Source organism: Salmo trutta, chromosome 3, assembly GCF_901001165.1.
Source record: "Salmo trutta chromosome 3, fSalTru1.1, whole genome shotgun sequence".
NCBI classification, from domain to species: Eukaryota; Metazoa; Chordata; class Actinopteri; order Salmoniformes; family Salmonidae; genus Salmo; species Salmo trutta.
The window spans coordinates 57,948,368-57,969,956 of NC_042959.1; the positions used below are offsets into that span (position 1 = coordinate 57,948,368).

General features: G+C 45.4%; 1 protein-coding gene across 2 annotated transcripts in view; it reads right to left on the minus strand.

The window, feature by feature from the left end:
* The window catches only part of si:ch73-22o12.1 (nectin-2), a 77,380-nt gene extending 58,155 nt beyond the window's left edge, over positions 1-19,225 (minus strand). Inside the window, exon 1 of one of the 2 annotated variants that reach the window (XM_029742888.1) lies at positions 18,829-19,224. In XM_029742888.1, coding sequence (XP_029598748.1) covers positions 18,829-18,913 — 85 coding nt within the window. In that variant the 5' untranslated portion in view covers positions 18,914-19,224. Of the gene's footprint in view, positions 1-18,828 lie in introns of both variants that reach the window. The other variant, XM_029742881.1, reaches the window with a different exon arrangement.
* Positions 19,226-21,589: the final 2,364 nt, after the last annotated feature.

Genomic DNA, 21,589 nt, shown 5'->3' on the forward strand with positions numbered 1-21,589 from the left:
GGTATAAGCTTTATCTCTGCATCCTTTATGTTTCGTTTCCCATTAAGGGATTTGAGCGACGGTTAAATTCCAGCTCCTGTGATATTCCGGAGCAGTCATTCCCACCTGGCGTTTCAGGGAGCAGCGTTGATTAGGAGCGGATCTGCCACACTGATCCCAGATCTCCACCCCAGATCAGATCCCCATCCATCAGCAAAGAGGAAGGAGGTCAGAGGAACTAATTACACACATGGCAGCTAGTCTCCCTCACACACACACCTAAGCCCGGGCAATGCCCCCAGTGCTCCAGACATCAGAATGACGTGACCCCCCTCCTCCTTTTCAAAGAGCAAGAGCAATACACATACACTACCTGAGAAACTCATTGAAGGTTAAGGAACCCAATACACATAACCTTCAATGAGTTTCTCAGGTACTGTAAGGAACCCAATACACACTCTACACACTTACAGCTGACTACACTTAACACGATGACATGTCTATCAATGTCTAGTTCAGGCCAATACAAACCCCTCAATACTACAGTACAGTCAACAGCAGTCAATACTACAGTACAGTCAACAGCAGTCAATACTACAGTCAACACTACAGTACAGTCAACAGCAGTCAATACTACAGTACAGTCAACAGCAGTCAATACTACAGTACAGTCAACAGCAGTTAATACTACAGTACAGTCAACAGCAGTTAATACTACAGTACAGTCAACAGCAGTCAATACTACAGTATAGTCAACAGCAGTCAATACTACAGTACAGTCAACAGCAGTCAACACTACAGTACAGTCAACAGCAGTCAATACTACAGTACAGTCAACAGCAGTCAATACTACAGTACAGTCAACAGCAGTCAATACTACAGTACAGTCAACAGCAGTCAATACTACAGTACAGTCAACGGCTTTATGTGACCGGCAGTCAATCCTCCAGCATCCTGCTCCATTCAGTCAGACTGGACATAGACTGGCCCCTTGTTCAGATCACACCCCAGTTGTGCTTCAACCTAGCCAACAGAATTAGAGGGGAATGAGAGACAGTGAGAGAAATAGATGGAGACAGAGAGAGATGCTCCAGAGTTGAGCAACAGCTGCTGAGCATCACATCTGTTCAGAGCAGAGTCATCAGCAAACAGACCCCACGGAGCACTGCCATAGGGAGAGAGGGAGAGGGATGATGAGAGAGAGAGAGAGAGGAGGGAAATAGAGATGGAGATAAAGCCACAGCAACAACCAGCTACTCTGAAATATAACAGGAATCTAGAAGCACATGCTCTCTTCCTGCCTCTGCCTTCCTCAGCCCTTCACATCCCCCTCTCCCTTCCTCCATCCCTCGCTTCTTCATGTGAGACTGACAGAACAACAGAGGCCTGTGAGTGTGGAGATGAAAGGCTGGGGGTGGGGCGTGTGTGTTCTCATGAATGAATGGCCCCTCGTCGTTCCCCCCTATCCTCGACACAATGGCTAAAAACATACACCATGGGGCAGGAGGTCACACTGTGTTAGACAAGGGGGAAAATCTATATAGTTGCATATCAGGAGATTATTTCTGATGTTACATCGTATTGACGGACAGTTGGCAGCACCAAGACTCCAGTATTTGTATAGCTTGCTCACCATCTTGTTCCATGACTGATCCAAACTAATTTTCTCATGGCTCTCGCTCGTCTCTCTGCAGCAGACATATGGTGAGAAATATGTTTGGAACATTGAATCGGCACAAAAGTATTGTGATAATATCTTATCGTGAGGTCCCTGCCAATTTCCAGCCCTACTGTGTGTATCCTTACTGTCCCCCAGCTCATGGGTGGTATTACCAAGTGAACTACACTTCACCACACTAACAAATGTGTCTAATCTCATTTTAGTGCAGGTAAAACTCATGGCCTCATCCCAGCTCCAGCAACAATACTGGGTGTACTGAGGTATAGAGGCCATTACACCGTGAGGAACAGAACACAGTACAGGAGAGGAACTCACTGTCCAGTCATGACGGCATACCAATTGGCACCCTATTCCTTTTATAGTGCACTACTTTTGACCAGGGCCCCCCGTGTCTGTCAGTCTGTGGCCATAGAGGGCAGCTCTGGAGCAGGGTGCTCTACATCACATAATTTGGCAGCAAATGAAGGGAGAGAGCAGAGTAGTTTATGTTGATATCTCTCCATGGTCCCTGAGCAGAGCAGAGTAGTTTATGTTGATATCTCTCCATGGTCCCTGAGCAGAGCAGAGTAGTTTATGTTGATATCTCTCCATGGTCCCTGAGCAGAGCAGACTTTACGTTCTATAGTGGGGTAGACAATTACACTCCTTTGAGCTCTCCCTCTTTTCTCATCCGCCTCCACAAATAACAATCTACCCCACACAGCAGGCTCTTCCAAAATATTTACTCAGTTCTGTTCTGAATACAAAGGCCCTTCTCCCACTGCCTCTGATGTCCCTCGCACACACTCTTGCATTTGCTCTCCATTAGTGATGATGGGGGGGAATCGATACAGTTACCCATCAGGATATAATTTGAAGATATATCGTATTGACAATATTCCAATATTATTTTTGCGCTAGTTGGCTGTACCTGCACCAAATCTCCAGTAATTTTCCTTCATAGCTTGTTCTCCATCTTCTTTTTAAATAGGGAGCCAATTTGTTTTCAGCACTTTTATTTCCATGACTGATCAAAACTTGTTTTCTCATGGCTCTCTCTCATCTCTCTGCAGCAGACATATGGTGAGAAATATGTTTGGAACATCGAATCGCAATACATAAAGAATCTAGAGAACCGCAATACATATTGTATTGGCACCTAAGTATCATGATAATATTGTATCTTGAGGTCCCTGGCAATTCCCAGCCCTACACTCCACACACACACACACGTTAGAATTCCTGCGTCTCTAGGCTCTCTCCTGCTGATCACCTCTGACTGTTCTACCACTCTGTTACCGCTCTCTAATGAGGACTGCAGGTACAGTACAGTAGGCACCCTTGGCTTGTCGTGTGTGTGTGCGCGCACACGTTGCTCACACTTGCACTCCCACACAGACACTTTTCATTTCTCAGTGTTCACACCTCCTTTATCCTCCATCTCTTCCTGTGCAGCTTGTGCCCTCCCTTTGTCTGTCTCTCTCATCATCCATCTTCACCTCTCTCCTCAACAGCCTCTCCCTTCCTCTCCATCTCTCTTTGCCCCTCTTCACTCACCTCCCATCTCTTTTCCCTTCCTCTCTCACACTCTCTTCCCTTCCTCCCTGCTTCCCTTCCTCCCTGCTCCCCTTCCTCCCTCTCTGACAGTCTCGGTGGTTCCACTGGCAGCACCTGTGTCTCATTACCACCGCTGATGGTGTTGAAATGAGCTTCCCTTTCTCCACTCTTCCCTATCCCTCTCTCTTCTCGTCTCTCGTCTCCCCCTTTAGCTACTGCCAAGGCACATTTATCTCTGTGTGTTGAACAATTATCTACTTCTCGCTTTCCCATCCCTCACTTTCTCGCTCGCTCTCCTGTCCGTTCAGCCATGGTAGACTGAGTTCAGAAGGTTTCCTAGGTGGTCTGGTGGTCGCGTTTGCTAGGTCGGTCGGGTGCTCGCGTTAGCTCGGTGGTCTGGTGCTCGCGTTAGCTCGGTGGTCTGGTGCTCGCGTTAGCTCGGTGGTCTGGTGCTCGCGTTAGCTCGGTGGTCTGGTGCTCGCGTTAGCTCGGTGGTCTGGTGCTCGCGTTAGCTCGGTGGTCTGGTGCTCGCGTTAGCTAGGTGGTCTGGTGCTCACGTTAGCTAGGTGGTCTGGTGCTCGCGTTAGCTAGGTGGTCTGATGGTCGCTCGGTGGTCTGATGGTCGCTCGGTGGTCTGATGGTCGCTCGGTGGTCTGATGGTCGGGTTAGCTCGGTGGTCTGATGGTCGGGTTAGCTCGGTGGTCTGATGGTCGGGTTAGCTCGGTGGTCTGATGGTCGGGTTAGCTCGGTGGTCTGATGGTCGGGTTAGCTCGGTGGTCTGATGGTCGGGCTAGCTCGGTGGTCTGATGGTCGGGTTAGCTCGGTGGTCTGATGGTCGGGTTAGCTCGGTGGTCTGATGGTCGGGTTAGCTCGGTGGTCTGATGGTTGGGTTAGCTCGGGGGTCTGATGGTTGGGTGCCTGGAGGAGGATGGAGCTTAAGCATCTCCATCTTTCAACACATCTCCTGGACAACAGAGAATGTGCAGTACATACTGAAATTCAGAGAATGGTAGATGTATCATAGTATGGGGGTTTTGTTGACTCCAGCTACATCTGCATGGTAGGACAATGCCACCCCCTTCCTCTAAACCACAACTCACATATACACTGATTATACATAACATTAAGAACACCTGCTTTTTCCATGACAGACTGACCAGGTGAAAGCTATGATGTCATTTGTTAAATCCACTTCAAATCAGTGTAGATGAAGGAGAGGAGACAGGTTAAAGGATTTTAAACCCTTGAGACAACAGACATGGATTGTGTGTGCCATTCAGAGGGCGAGACGAGGACAAAATATTGAAGTGCCTTTGAACGGCGTATGGTAGTAGGTTGCAGGCGCACCGGTTTGAGTGTAAAGAACTGCAACGTTGCTGGATTTTTCACTCTCAACAGTGTGTATCAAGAATGGCCAACCACCCAAATGACATCCAGCCAACTTGGCACAACTGTGGGAAGCATTGGAGTCAACATGGGCCAGCATCCCTGTGGAACGCTTTCGACACCTTGTGGAGTCCATGCCCCGACGAATTGAGGCTGTTCTGAGACAAAAGGGGGTGCAACTCAATATGAATGTTTTGTACCCTCAGTGTACAGCCACTTAGCACAGAGGGTGGTCGTCTCACATTCATCAACACCACTAACTCTGATTACACCAAAGTTACAGTCCTTATGAACAACTGACTATTACAACACTGGGACATACAAACCAGCTGAGTAGTGTTAGTTCACCTTCCCACGCTGTGAATATTAATTCGTTCTCATTATGTCGCTAAGCTGCGGTTGTCACATTGGACACCGCATAATTATGTCATCAACAAGGGGACGAGACATGTACAGAAAGAGGGGAGAGGAGAGGAGCTGTGGATGGGAATGCACGTTCTACAATAGAAGTGTGAATCTAAGTCTCATTATTATGTTTCAGTCTCTAGAATGAGCTCCAACTCTAGATCTCTGCCTTATAAAGGCCAGTTCATACTCTAGTTACATTTGGCACTTTGGCAGTAGTATGAAATCAGATTTAGTCCTAAGAGAGGACTTGAGAAAGTGTCAATCTTAGAATACTGAAATGGAACTGAACTAACTAACTGATGACATTGACAGAACACTAAAATGACTCAACGAACGCAGGAAGCCATTAGCCAAGTCATTAGCCATGTTTAGCTTGACAGAACTGTTCAGCGTCTGTTCACATCCTGCCAGCCACCAAACCCCCTCCATCCATGCATCCCTCCATATAAACCTTCATTCATCCATCACTCCCTGTGCATGTAAATAAATATAGGCAGAGTGGGGAACATGCGCACACACACACACACACACAGAGAGTGAGAAAGTAGGCCAGAAATGGAGAGAAATAAGAGAACAAGAGAGAGGAAGACAGATAGCGAGCGGAAAGAAGAGTTGAGCTGGGAACAGGAAGGAAGAAGACAGTGGTTTTGAGGGGAGAGATGGAGTCAGCTGGAAGGAATGAGGGGGGGAGAGATAGAGGAAGAGAGGGAGCGAGGGAGGGAGCGTGGAAGGGACCTGACTGGTGCAGGGAAGAAAGCCAAAGGATTGAGGAAAAGGGTGGATGGCAGAGAGGAGGGTTATAGCTAGGGAAGACATCAATAATCTATGGCGGATAAAGCTATTCCGTGTTGAAGGGAGGAGAGATAGAACGAGAAAACGAGAGTGATGCAAAAGTTGGTAGGTGGGGCCTTGGGGACATCTATTTAAAAGAAGAGAAATTAAAAGACGCTTGTGTTCGTTTAGAGAGCAGAGCCCCCCCCCCCCCCAACACTCCCTGGGCAATGTCTATTTAAATGTGGGTTTAAAAATCAGAGAGTGTTACAGCTCTAATCACGGCTGGCTGGCGTCACAGCACATTCCCTCTCTCTTTCTCCATCTCTCGCTCTACCGTTCTCCCACGCCCAAAGCCCTCACCCGTCGCAAACATGAAAACACACACACACACACACACACACACACCAAGCCTCCCCCTAGAGGGGCTGTTGCACGACAGCGCTGAATTCATGAAATCAAAGATGAACGGAATCAACTGCGAGTGAGTGAACGTAGGGAGGAGTAGTGAGAAAGAAGAGGGAGGATTGTTTCCTTTAAAAAGACACTAAAAGTTAAGGAGAAATCAGGAAATTGCCCCTAGCTGCCTACAAGGCCAGAACACCCTGGAGGGTGTCCCAGCGACATGCCTGGCTCTGCACCCCCCGTGTACTGAAGAGCCCGTAGGTAGCTAAGAAAGCCAGTCGACTAGCATGAAGGAGATACACAACACCAACACAGGAACTAAACATACACCACACACACAAACCAAAGTAGTGCCACCACCAACTAGCCACTTTCTACACATGTTCCTCCAACTTCCGCTATCATCCAGAAGGCGAGGTCAGTACAGGTGCATCAAAGCTGGGACAGAGAGAATGAAAAACAGCTTCTATCTCAAGGCCACCACTGTTAAATAGCCTTTACTAACACAGAGAGGATGCTGCCTACATACACAGACGGAAATCATGGGCCACTTTAATAAATGGCACTTTAATGTTTACATATCTTGCATTACTCGTCTCATATGTATATACAGCATCTTAGTCTATGCCGCTCTGACATTGCGTGTCAATATATTTATATATTCTTCATTCCATTCCTTTACTAATTCCATTCCTTTACTGTGTATTAGGTATTTGTTGTGAAATTGTTAGATATTGCTGCACTGTCAGTACTTGAAGCACAAGCATTTCACTACACCCGCAATAACATCTGCTAAACATGTTTATGTGACCAATAAAATTGGTTTGAGAGGTTGGCTATTGTTTGGAGCTCCACCTTTCCTCAGGGGATGTGGGAGGTGAGCTGGCCCGGTAGGGGGGGGGATGTGGGAGGTGAGCTGGCCCGGTAGGGGGGGGGATGTGGGAGGTGAGCTGGCCCGGTAGGGGGGGGGGGATGTGGGAGGTGAGCTGGCCCGGTAGGGGGGGGGATGTGGGAGGTGAGCTGGCCCGGTAGGGGGGGGGGGGAATGTGGGAGGTGAGCTGGCCCGGTAGGGGGGGGGGGGGGGGGGGGAATGTGGGAGGTGAGCTGGCCCGGTAGGGGGGGGGGGGGGGATGTGGGAGGTGAGCTGGCCCGGTAGGGGGGGGATGTGGGAGGTGAGCTGGCCCGGTAGGGGGGGATGTGGGAAGTGAGCTGGCCCGGTGGGGGGGATGTGGAAGGTGAGCTGGCCCGGTAGGGGGGGATGTGGGAGGTGAGCTGGCCCGGTAGGGGGGGGGATGTGGGAGGTGAGCTGGCCCGGTAGGGGGGGGATGTGGGAGGTGAGCTGGCCCGGTAGGGGGGATGTGGGAGGTGAGCTGGCCCGGTAGGGGGGGGATGTGGGAGGTGAGCTGGCCCGGTAGGAGGGGGATGTGGGAGGTGAGCTGGCCCGGTAGGGGGGGATGTGGGAGGTGAGCTGGCCCGGTAGGGGGGGATGTGGGAGGTGAGCTGGCCCGGTAGGGGGGGATGTGGGAGGTGAGCTGGCAAGGTAGAGGAGGAGGGGAGGGAGGAGGTTCCAAGGTACAGGCTGCTCTGTGACACTCTAGTGGCCCTGGGGTAGAGAGGGAGAAGGAAGGGGAAACCAGGAAAGTTAAGGAAAGGAGGAACTGGGGACTTCACTAGGAACACAATGGCATGCCTGTTTCAATAACAACAGTGTATCATTTATACACCAATGGCTGGCTGGCCCACAGTACAACAGTAACTTGATACGAATGGAAGTATCTCACATCAAGACAAGACATGATGCTGTTCTTCAATTCACCAAATCCAACCTGCTGTTGAACCCAAGCATGGTACATTTATGGGAAATGACCTGGCTAGACTTCATATCTGTGTATTGTGCTCTATAGTCCTTGTAACAGCAGTGTCCTGAGAGTGTGATAGGAGTTCTCAGAGGATTGAGTGTGGCCACAGCATCTCTGTGGGACAGGTTAGTCCTGATAAAACCATACATCTGTTTCCCTTTCCTCTCCCTCTCTTTCCCTCACACAACCTCCCTCCTTCTCTAGGAAATCTGTGATTCAGCCCACCATTGAGCCGGAGGTTCTGTGAATATGTTTTTATTTTTTTAAGTGTGTGTGTGTGTGTGTGTGTTGGAGGGACAGCTGAGCGCCATTCTGCAGCCAGGGTGAGGGAGGGAGAGGGCTTGAGATGATTGTTGGGAAACGTTGTTGCACTGTCGCAGCAACTTAACCTTCAAAATCTGCCTTCTGGGACAGGAGCCGGGGGAGGGGGGGGGGGGGGGAAGGAACATTGTTAGGAGGCAGAGAGAGACTGCAATAGAGGCAGCAATACACCATGTTGATAGGAAAGGCACCATTACAAAACAGTGAGGGAAAAGAAGCAACAAAGAGAGTAGTTTGTATTGGCAGGCTTAAAGAGAAACTTCAAGGTTGATGTAGGTGAAAGAGAGGGAATAGGACAGAGGGGGAGAGAGAGAGAGAGAGAGAGATGGAGAGAAAGAAGGAAACCAAAGACATTAAAATTACAGCAAGAGAAACGAAGGAGAGGGGGACACAGACTAAGACAGGAGCTTACTGAACAGACGGATCAATTACGAGGACCAAATTACAGAGAGGAAGAAGTTAAGCTACTCAGAGGAAATCAACAGACAGAGATGGAGGGAGGGAGGGAGGGAGGGAGGGAGGGAGGGGGATGGAGGGAGGGGGATGGAGGGAGGGAGGAGGGGGAGAGATGGAGAGAGAGAGAAAGAGAAGGGAAGATAGCAGACATGGAGTAGGAGGAAGGAAGATAAGTAGGAGGCATGGAGGGAGAGTGAGACATGGAGAAAGAAAAGCAGAGAGAAAGAAAGAGGGAGGGATAGAGCTACAGGAGGTAGATTGGATTCATTAGTTAGAGGGCAGGCAGAGAGCAGAAGGATAGAGGAATAGGAGTCGGAGACCCCACTGTGGCTGTGTAAGAAGGATGGGATCAGCTATAGAGTGTGTGTGGGGGGGCTCATTCAACACAAAATTCTATTTAGATGAAGTGCCAAGACTATCTGTAGTAAACAAACACTTTGGCACACCCTGTTGACAAAACCCAGTGAGAGGAAAAGGCCAACCTGTCACTCCAGTCTCCTCCTATTCTGCCTTCTACCAGTCCTGGTGGCTGCAATGAATCTCAAATGGTGATCATTCAGATAGGCTAGTCTTCTGTAGAAATTCAAGCTGCAAAAGGTCATCATGAGGTTTGCTTTGGGTGGCAGTTGGATAACTACACTATAATTGACAGAGGTTACATCTCAAATGGCACCTTATTTCCTATATAGTGCACACTTGACTAGGACCCATAGGGCTCTGGTTAAAATGAGTACACTATATATGGAGCCATTTGGGATGCACACAGAACAAGCCAAACAGAGTTGGTAAGGTTGATAGCTCTGGGCATCAGTGTTGTGACTAATCAAAAATGCAGTCTGCCGACAGCCATCTTCACTTTCATGTTTCTGAGATTCAAAAGAACATGGGGAAATAGAAGACTGAACACTGTAATATCCGGTTTATCTTGAACAATTTAAACATGACTGAATGTTCTGTTCCAGCTCCACTCTTATCTCTGATAAAAATGTCCCACATTAAACTCCCACTTCACTGCCTAAATGTCTTCCCTGCCTGTAGCCCAGTAATACAGTATGTCCTCTCTCCTGCTCTAAATAACTACTTCCCACTTCACTGCCTAAATGTCTTCCCTGCCTGTAGCCCAGTAATACAGTATGTCCTCTCTCCTGCTCTAAATGACTACTTACCACAAATCTAAAAGCGTTGGATTGGTGGAAGCATGGGTTAATGGGAGTTTGCACCATATTTCTTATACCAGTCATTTCCATTTCCAGTCAGGGAAGGGAACAAGTGCACACTTTGGGAAGAAGGAGCAATAACTGGGACATTAAATTCTTCACCATCAACAGCCCAGAGTAGAATGTGATAATGTGGTTGGGTCTTGGAAGTGTCACCGTAAACAAGGTCCTGTCACAACTCAGTAAATATCCTCCCTCAGCCCTGTCTCTGTCTGTCCAGACAGGCTGGGAAGGGTGGATTTGACATGACCTTCTCAAAGTGAGCTGTACTGAGATGCAGAGGAAAAGGCAACTGGGGGTGTAGAAGTGGAAGAGACAGGTTGTGACATCACGGATAACATACAACACACTAGGAAAAAACAAAGATGTGAAAAAAAGTGGGAGAGAATGGGAGTGCAAAAGTGGTGGCAACTTAAACTGACTTGGACACAGAGAGAGAGAGAGAGAGAGACAGAGAGACAGAGAGAGAGGGGTTTGACAGAGCCGTCAGTGAGAGACCTAAATGTTTTAAATAAAACATATGGATACTGCATCATTACCTGATCGATACAGGATCAATAACACAAACCACACTCTCCATCTGGACACATTAAGGTGACTGCTAATGACAACGGAAACGAGTGTCCGTCGATGTATGTAGCTAGGACAATGTAAAGACCTCTGTGTTTAGTGCCATACAGATCTGCTGAGTGCACCACAGAGGATTTTACAGATGGAGAGGGAGGAAGGTGAGAGGGGGAAAGATGAGAAAAGTGTGAGGAGAAAGATGTTAAAAAGAGAGAAAGGTTAGAGATAATTGGCCCAACTCCATCAGCGATAGCTGGCCGTCACTGTTCAATTGTCAGAGAGGGATGGTGCTAAATTACAAATGAGCAGATCCTGCCTCCCTATCCCTCCCCTCTCCAAATCCCCTTATCACTGTGCCAAGTAGCCACTGGGAGGAATTTAAAAGTATGATGTCATCCCCCATCTCCACTCTACTCCCCCACTAAGGCCGCCCCCTTCATTCCAACTGTACCCACCCCTTCCCTCCCTAACCCACCCCTCTAGGCCCTACTAACCCCCCACCCCCTCTTAGCTCCCTTAACCAGCAGCATAGTCCTAGTGCCTTGGTTGGTGGATGGGGTCCAGTGGTGTAAAGTTCTTAAGTAGTACTTTCAAGTATTTTTTTCTTAAGTAGTTTTTTGGGGTATCTGTATTTTATATTTTTGACTACTTTTACTCCCCTACATTCCTTAAGAAAATATTGTGCTTTTTACTCCATACATTTTCCCTGACACCCAAAAGTACGTTACATTTTGAGTGCTTAGCAGAACAGGAAAATTGTCTAATTCGCACACTTATCAAGACAACATCCCTCGTGATCCCTGTCTCTGAACTGGCATAAATAAGGAATTTGAAATTATTTTTACTTTAGATACTTACAACCAAATACTTTTAGACTTACTCAAGTAGGATTTTACTGGGTGACTTTCACTTTTGTCATTTTCTATTAAGGTATCTCTACTTGAACTCAAATATGACAGTTGGGTACTTTCCACCACTGTTTGGGTCACAGTTTCATTGGCACAGCAGGAGTCTTGGTAAGTGGTACTGTGAAACCGTTGCTGCAGTGTCATGCCATGTTCTATTCAAGGGGCTGTTACCAGACTCAGTCTCTCTCGTTGGGGGTTTGACCACTGTAGCTGGGTAATCATCTGGGACTGTGTCAAAGAGAATCTCCTAAACTAAACATGGCCAGCTAAACACCGCTTCTCTAAGGTACTGTGTTGAGTGTAGAGGCAGGCAGGGCGACAAACTGGTGTGTGTACAAATGTGTTGCTGTGACTAAGACATTTTTGATAGAGGGATGGATGATAAGGAGCACTATCAGCATTTCAGCTGGTTGATACCATATCCAGCCTTGATAACATCTACAGACCGGTTTGTGTGGGTGTTGCTCTAGTTGCAATCCAACCTGACCCCCAATGACCTCAGCAGAGCTATGTTTTTGTAAACCCTTCCACTCCCATTCATCTTAATGGCATTTGGCATTCCTTAAAAATGGGGGGGGGATTTCTAATTCTTTTCCCTTTGATTGGATGGGATGGCCTCCAATCTGGCAACCCTGCCAGGCAAACAAACACTCCCAGTGGGGATCTCTGTAAGACCTCATCGTGGGCCAACATATTTGCTTCCAGCATGCATTGGGAGCGGGGGGGGGGGGGGGGGGGGGGGGGGAGGGTGCTGTGGATCCCACAGCACTTAAGTGTGTCGTTTTTTGGGGGGCCGAGACATTCCGGGAAAGACACCCATGATCCATACATCGTTAGTTAACAACCTCTGAAACATGATGCTTTGAAAGGACGTGTCAGTTTAATGGATATGTAGAGATAAAGGAGGACATTCTCAGATGACTGTCGTAGACAATATGTAGAGATGGAGGACGTTCTCAGATGACTGTCGTAGACAATATGTAGAGATAAAGGAGGAACACCACCACATCCTGAAGAAACCCAGCAAACCATCCCAAAAGTGAAGCAGAATTGTGACAGCATCATGCTGTGGGGATGTTTTTCAGTGGGAGGGACTGGGAGACTAGTCAGGATAGAGGGAAAGATGAACGGATCAACGTGCTAAGAGATCCTTGATGAAAACCTGCTCCAGAGCACTCAGGACCAAGACTGGGATGACGGTTCACCTTCCAACAGGACAATGACCCTAAGAACACAGCCAAGACAACGCAGGAGTGGCTTCGGGACAAGTCTCTGAATGTCCTTGAATGGCCCAGCCAGAGCCCGGACTTGAACCTGATCTAACATCTCTAGAGAGACCTGAAAATAGCTATGCAGCTACTCTCCCCATCCAACCTGACAGAGCTTGAGAGGATCTGCAGAGAATAATGGGAAAAACTCCCCAAATATAGGTGTGCCAAGCTGGTAGCGTCATACCCAAGAAGACTCAAGGCTGTAATCGCTGCCAAAGGTGCTTCAAAGTACTGAGTAAAGAGTCTGAATACTTATGTAAATGTGATATTTCAGTTTATTTTGTATACATTTGCAAAAATGTATAAAACCTGCGTTTGCTTTGTCATTATGGGGTATTGTGTGTAGACTGGGGGGGGGACGATTTAATCAATTTTAGAATAAGGCTATAACGTAACAAAATGTGGAAAAAGTCAATGGGTCTGAATACTTTCTGAATGCACTGTATATGTAGGCTACTGAGCTGATGCTTTAAGCACTACAATTAAAAATTAAGACAAATTACTGCTCTTCGCAGATTCTGCCATTAGGCACCTAAAGTTTCTGGTAATAGGCGACACCAGTGGTCGGCATCCTTTTCCATTTGTAGTGCCAAGTTATCGTACCATTTCTACTGATCTGCGTGCCAGTTATGATTTCCATACAAAAAATTTCATGTCATTTATAATAAAGACTACATATCTCAAAATCAATGTAAGGTAGAAAATATCCAGAAAAACGAATACCTTAAAAATTACTTTGAAGCTCCACAGTGATGGCGAGTTAAGACAAACAGAAATAGTAGCCCATCAGATCCCCAAATGGTGACATTTATAAGCCGACATTTACATGCAGGCCAGGTAGCCTAGGCCTACTTCTATGTACAATCAGGTGGGTGTCCTTACTCAAGATTGACAGGGGAGCTCCAAACAAAAAGACACTGAATAAATTGATAACTCATAAATAGAATGAAATAAACCAAAACTCTCAAGTGTAGCCTAGGTTGTGCACTCTACAAACAATGTGTCCAGTCCTCCAATGACAAGACTGTAGTAGTAATAATATTAATACATTAACAGTAATTACCCTAACCAAACAAACATTGTAGATTTGAAATGGGAATTAACAGTAAATATACTACTGGATAGCACACGAGTGTCACCCCGCAGCCTCCAATGGATTAGTCCACTGAGACAGCCGTGAATTAGACAGGTGTCTCGTGTGCCATACATTTAACATATTTGCCACTGCTTGTCTGCAAAAAATCTTGGCTGACCAACAGCCTATTCACCAAACCATCGTCCAGTCGACTAAATGGGGTCAGCCCTACACAGCATGGGGTCAGCCCTACACAGCATGGGGTCAGCCCTACACAGCATGGGGTCAGCCCTACACAGCATGGCCTCAGGTTACACACCCTCATTTATCACTAGCTAGTGGTGTGTCGACTATTATCGCTCCTGCATCCCAATCCAATAGCAAAACGTACAATTCAGTGACAAGAACTGTTGCTGATATCTCTCTCACTCGCAATCACACTCACACTATCCATCTTGTCTAATGATGTTTGTTAAATCAACAACCTAGTCTGGCCTTTGATTTAAAGAAAATATGTTCACAGAGAAAATAACGGTCTCTCCACATGCATTGACTACACACACACACACACACACACACACACACACACACACACACACACACACACACAATCAATAAGCTCTATGGCTTGACTTACTGTAGTACATCTTTTCATTCTATGTGGAATGTAGTTCATTGACGAACTGCTATAAACTGCCATAAAATGAGGATTGAATTAGAATTCCACGGAGGCAGCAGAGTCAGGGCCACAGGTGTTGGGCACCATCCACACACACTTAATATTACCGTCACAACTCTATTGGGCTGTAAATTAAAAACACACATTTATGTCTGAATCAAATGAGGTTGACTGGTGATGAGGGCAACTATTGATCTACGCTAAACAGGCCCTGCTGTGAGTGAGTGAGTGAGTGAGTGAGTGAGTGAGCGAGTGAGCCAGTGATGAATCCATACTAAAAGCAGCCAAAGCAAGGCTAACGAACACACACCTGACCTTTTCCCAATCCCCATGGCAGCTTTACAGCGGAGGGGCAAGGACACCTCATCAACATAACACCTGGAGCATACAGACATTCACTGAAAAGTTCACACATTCAAAAAAAAGTTGCTTTTCCAATTTGAAATAAGACTAGTCTATTTCTGCAGCGTTTTATTTGCTGTGTTTGTCTGGGAAGAAACATTGATTTAGGTAAGAATGTTTCAATTATATTCCCCCATCTCTCTAAAAAAAACATTCCACATTATTTTATCCGTGGAATATCACATCTTTCTCTCTCCCTCCCCCTCAGACACCCATAAACAGCGTGGCCTTGAGGACAAAGCAAGGGGAAGAAGAGGGAGTGTGTTTGAATAAACCAATAACTAACGTCGCTCAAACAAAAGCGCTGGACAGGAACATGAACGACAAGAGAACAAAGCCCCCTGTATGTACTGGGTCTGGTAGGCGGGGGAGGGAGGGAGCTCAAGTGATGGTGGAGACAGGGGGAGGGGGTCAATCAGTTGTTCATTCAGTCCTATAAATCAACTGATCTACCAACCAATGGACTGACTCCAAAACACAACCCTCAGCCTGCACGGTCTCTGCATCATTCTAAAGAAGCCACCGGTTCCCAAATGGCTGAAGAGACCCATCAGGAAGATCTCAAGTGTCTTCACTGCTGGTCACTGCACAAAGTCAATTTGGCCTAATGTCACATTTCTCTCTTCTTCCAACAGCGTGCGACTGTAGCCTGCTCTCCCCTGACCCTGCCAGCCCACCAGTCGCTCTCACACGCACACCAACGCCGTTTACTCAGCTGTAAAGACGACGTAACCAGTCACAGCCCACCAGTCGCTCTCACACGCACACCAACGCCGTTTACTCAGCCGTAAAGACGACGTAACCAGTCACAGCCCACCAGTCGCTCTCACACGCACACCAACGCCGTTTACTCAGCCGTAAAGACGACGTAACCAGTCACAGCCCACCAGTCGCTCTCACACGCACACCAACGCCGTTTACTCAGCCGTAAAGACGACGTAACCAGTCACAGCCCACCAGTCGCTCTCACACGCACACCAACGCCGTTTACTCAGCCGTAAAGACGACGTAACCAGTCACAGCCCACCAGTCGCTCTCACACGCACACCAACGCCGTTTACTCAGCCGTAAAGATGACGTAACCAGTCACAGCTGATCCCATAGCCCTATTTCAATATAAAGCATCACCATGGCAACGGGGTTCAAGCCCTCCTGACCCACATAGGACCTGTACCTCGTTAGGGGGTATTACAGTGTCGTTTTAGGGCTCAAAGTGGAATCCCATCCATTCTCTCTTCATTTTCTACTACATGTCTTTTATTGATTGTTTTCATACTATAGAAGCCTACCTTAATTAAAAACAAATTTAACTCACTGTTATTACACTGTAAGCTGGGTTATGAGACTATATTAAATTGAAATTGATGAGAACTGAACTAAGCCTACCTTTCTCTACTAAGCTATTGAAACTCTGGTCATATCCTTAAAAACAAGATTTTCTTGGCTTAGCAGAGAACAGAAAACATTTTCCAACAACCATTCTCCCGCAAAAAACACACAAACAAGGCCCGAACATTGTCGTGTAAGAGGCTCTTTCTGTAAAATCAGTAAAGTGAAGAGGGAGCTGTTTACACTTGAACTGGTTAAACAAGCATTTTCCCTGATAAATATGCAGAAACCTTTTGTTTGCCACTGTTTTCCTTCCCCCTAATTGCACTAGATGTTCTGTAAAATGGATTTGGGCTGAAAAGGTCAACACCATAAATAAATCAGAAAAGAAAATACATTTCTGGGCCGGATGATGATGATATTATTATGTTATGAACAACAATGCTCCCGAGTGACGCAGCGGTCTAAGGCACTGCATCACTACAGACCCTGGGTTGATCCCGGGCTGTATCACAACCGTCCGTGATTGGGAGTCCCATAGTGCGGCGCACAAGTGGACCAGCGTCTGGACCAGCATCGTACGTGTTAGGGTTTGGTAGGCCGCCATTGTAAAATAAGAATTTGTTCTTAAATGACTTGCATAGTTAAATAAAGGTTAAATAAAAAATAAAAAATAACTACAGCAGGTAGTACAGTCGGCCTCGGTAAGGCCACCACCCTCTCTTTCTGTGGCACTAAAGTTTGCATAGAGTGTTGACATTTTTATCCATGGGAAAGAAAACAATAAAGAGGTCTGGGTTAAATTGCCACTACAAATAAATGAATATAAAGATGTACATTTGTTTGGGCTAACTTGCCTGATCACTCTGCAAGTATAGAGAGAGAATCTACACACCTGAGCTCGAAGCCTACCATACCTGAGTAAATTAACCTTCTGAATACAGCAAATACATTACCAACATCTTTTGATCTTTATATGCAAGTGTGACGCCAAAATATGGCACAGTTGAAAAGTTAAATATAGCCTAATATAGCCTATTTATCATCACCTGGGAACATGAAAAGCAGGGTTTTCCTTTTTATTAGCCATGTTAACTCCCCATTGACATTACATGGGGAATATTTCTTTTTTTAAAGACTATAAAACTGAATGTCTAGAATGACTATTATGATGCACTTACATGACACTACAACATTCTATGGCAGCCATGTTAGCTCAAAATCCACTCAAACTCTAATTTAGATGTTTTATTTTTACTTCCATTGTTGATGCAGTCCCAAAATGTTTTGCATGTCAGAGGTAAAGTAGTCAAAATATTGGACTTTCAAGAAGTACAGTGTCACCGGCCACATCATCATGCAAATGAAAAATACATCATATGATGCAAAACGCATCATCATGGTTTTGTGGCTGGTGACACTTTGTCCAATATCTTAAACTTGACTGTTGACATGACAAACGCATAGAAAAAAAAATACCAAAAGACAGTTTGAGGGGATTTTTCCTTTAACATTATATGGCGAATATTTAAACAATACTATGCAACTGAATGTCTAGAATTAGAACAATATTCAATATTCTCAGTTGGTCCAACTAATTATAAACTGGGTGGTTCGAACCCTGAATGCTGATTGGCTGAAAGCCGTGGTATACCAGGCTGTATACCAAGGGTATGACAAACATGTATTTTTACTGCTCTAATTATGTTGGTAACCAGTTTATAATAGCAATAAACCACCTTAGGGGGTTGTGGTGTATGGCCAATATACCACGGCTGCGTGCGATGGCGGTCTAGTTAGCTTATAGGGGCTGTATCCAGGCACTCCGCGTTGCGTCGTGATTAATAACAGCCCTTAGCCGTGGTATATTGGCCATATACCACATCGTTCGGGCCTTATATATGGATCTGGGCACAGGTGTTTATTTAAAATACACAGGCAACAAGGACGCTATCAAGTGCGATTCTGCAACCTCAGTCACTTTATGTTGTTGGTGGCAACTAGGCCACACCCTGATGCTTGCACTGTTTACATTAAAAGCCATTTTTAACCCAATGTATGTGTTGTGAACTGGAACTAATCCAGGATGACGTGTCGGATAGAGGAAAGAAAAGGCGCAGGGGGACGTAAGGAATTGAAGGAGAAGCGTGGTCCTGGGGAAAGAGGATCAAGGACACGCAACAGCGCTAGGGTTGTATTTGGAAAAGAACAAGTGACAATGCACCTGCTGGCACCAGGAAGAAAAATATACTTCGATTGCCAACTGAACCACACCTTAGGAAAAACAACGCGTAGTCTGCTTTACACCGAAACTCATGTTACCGAGTGAGAGTGTCACTGTCAGAAAATAGTCTAGTCAAATTAGTTTAGGGACAAGTAGACTTGGTTTATAAATGTATTTTACAACCGTAAGAAGGAAAATGTTATCGTGAAAAAACATTTCAAGACCTTGTGTACACCTGAACGTTGATTGGATCGGCAGGTAACGCAACCAAACGAACCGTGGTAAAAGTAGAAGATAACAATTAGTTTAGGCTGCTGGTGAATTTCCATGGTGGTTTTTGAAATATGTTCTTACCTTGAAAAGTCAGCAACGTGACCACGCTGAACAGTCCGATGATTTTTGTGTAGTCATGCCTATTCCGAGCGTCCTTTCTCGCCATCCTGTCTGTGCTGATTAAAATGAATCTTATGTCGTTGGTAAAAACAAAACCTATATCCGTGTTTTTTTCCGGTTTTAACTTAATCCTGAACTAATCAGAAGTCAGTAATTCAAACCGTCAGTTTTCAAACGTCCTTCACTGACTGCGCTTCTGTCGGAGCCAGTTAAAATGAAGAAAAATCCTATACAATTTGTCCAAGCGATGCGGACAACAAACTCACAAATGTATATTGGTCTGGTAGCTAAAAAAGTGGATTGCGTGCGTGCGCTCCACCAACTACTTCCACACTGCGGACAGATCGCTACTGTGTGACTGATTGTGATGTCATAGACTAGCCCTAGGCGACGTCACAGTTCCTTGAAATCAAACGATATGTGACTGGAAGTTTGGAAACTCCCTGAAGTATGACAATCTTTAGGAATTATACTTTTTAAAGGATTGTGTTATCCAAAACGGAAACCTTGTTGATTTCCAGCACTGACTTGGACAACACAGTTAATAGGGCGCACACCTACATTTGTTGAGCACATTACTCGAGCTGTCTTGCCTGTATTTTACAAAAAAATAAACTAGGCATATTCGTCAATGTACGCGCTTCAGTTTACTGTCTTTTTATTGGAAATTACATTTTTTTAGATGGAAGATGGTACAAACTTCAAGTTTTGATTTAGAACAAAAATAATCTACCCGTAATGTGTTGGCTAATTTATGGGAAAGTACACCCTTTCCAATATTTTACACTGATTAGGTCAATTGTAATACATGTACCATTCTATTACCTAATTCTAGACACAGCAGCCCAGCAGTGGTGGATCTGAGGCAAAGGGATGATTATTGCGTCCTCTGCTGTTTGGCTCTAACGTCCCACAATCATGACATAGCCTACTAAAGTGTCGCAGCAAAATAAACACGGGAACAAACGTTACAATCCAATAACCACTAACATTGATGTCACAATCAAAATCTTTGACGCAGATGTCACAATCAAATGACCACTGATGAAGACCAGAGATCACAATCAAATGACCACTGATGAAGACCAGAGATCACAATCAAATGACCACTGATGAAGACCAGAGATCACAATCAAATGACCACACTCAGGTGTGATTCCAAAGACCTTGATTAGCTCAATCAGGTGTGTTAAAACATGGCTGGAACTGAAGCTTGCAGACCCAGATCAGATCTCGGGGTTGGTCAGCCCTGCACCAACTAATCAAAAAACAACATTTTCTTATTGTCCACCAAAGAAACATAGGAAAGCCATATTATCCTGCAGTTTTAAGGCTAATCTGTAAACCCATGTGTTTTACAGGCGTGCAGAGGACATTGATTCATTGTTATTACCTCCTTCTCATCCCATATTTCACTCTTTGCCCCTAACCTCTCATTTCTTATTTTCTCTCCTCTCCTCTCCTCTGTCAGTCCACAATTGTCACCTCTGAATTCTCCCAATCTCTTTTCACTTTCAATACTCTGAGCCCTTCTCCTAGCCTTGTAGGGGCCTAACTCATTTTTCCCCTCCCCTCATCTCACTCCTCTGGCCAATGTTATATCTGGATTTGGTCACTCTTCCCTCTCCTCGTATTGTCCCTCACTTTCTTTGTCCCGGCATTGTCTTTCACTCCCCTCTCTTCGTTTTCCTCTCCACTCCTGTCACCCTGTCCTGGGGTTGCCTGTGGGTCTGTGACTAGGATAGTGGAGTCTATAGTTGTCTGATATTAGCTCATTGGCAGCACTCATTAAACTGAGCCAGAGCTTAGAGTGATTATTTATCCATGAGGGAGGAGATCAGTACTACCATGCTCTCTATCTCGTCTCTCTCTCAATTCAATTCAAGGGCTTTATTGGCGTGGGAAACATATGTTAACATTGCCAAAGCAAGTGAAGTAGATAATAAAAAATGTAAATGAACAGTAAACATTACACTCACAGAAGTTCCAAAATAATAAAGACATTTCAAATGTCTGTCTCTCTCTCTCTGTTACTCTCTCCCCCTATCTATCTATCTATCTATCTATCTATCTATCTATCTATCTATCTATCTATCTATCTATCTATCTATCTATCTATCTATCTATCTATCTATCTATCTATCTATCATCTATCTATCTATCTATCTATCTATCTATCTATCTATCATCTATCTATCTATCTATCTATCTATCTATCTATCTATCTATCTATCATCTATCTATCTATCTATCTATCTATCTATCTATCTATCTATCTATCTATCTATCTATCATCTATCTATCTATCATCTATATATCTATCTATCTATCTATCTATCTATCTATCTATCTATCTATCTATCATCTATCTATCTATATATCTATCTATCTATCTATCTATCTATCATCTATCTATCTATCTATCTATCTCTCAGTATCTCTGGTTTCTCTCACTCACCCTGTCACTACTTCTCTTTCTGTTGCTACTTTCTCTTTTTTCCTGTATTTTCCAATTTCTCACACTGTCATACATCTTTCTCTTTTCCTCATTTATCTCCCCCCTCTTTCTCTCTATTGTCCCATCTTTCTCTTTCTCCCACACCCTTCCCCTCTTCCCTCTCTCCCATGTCTCTCTCTTTCTCTCTCTCTCTCTCTCCTTCTCTCTCCCCTCTCTCCCCGTCAGCTCAGTGGTAATTAAGAGTGTATCTGGTAATGGAGTAAT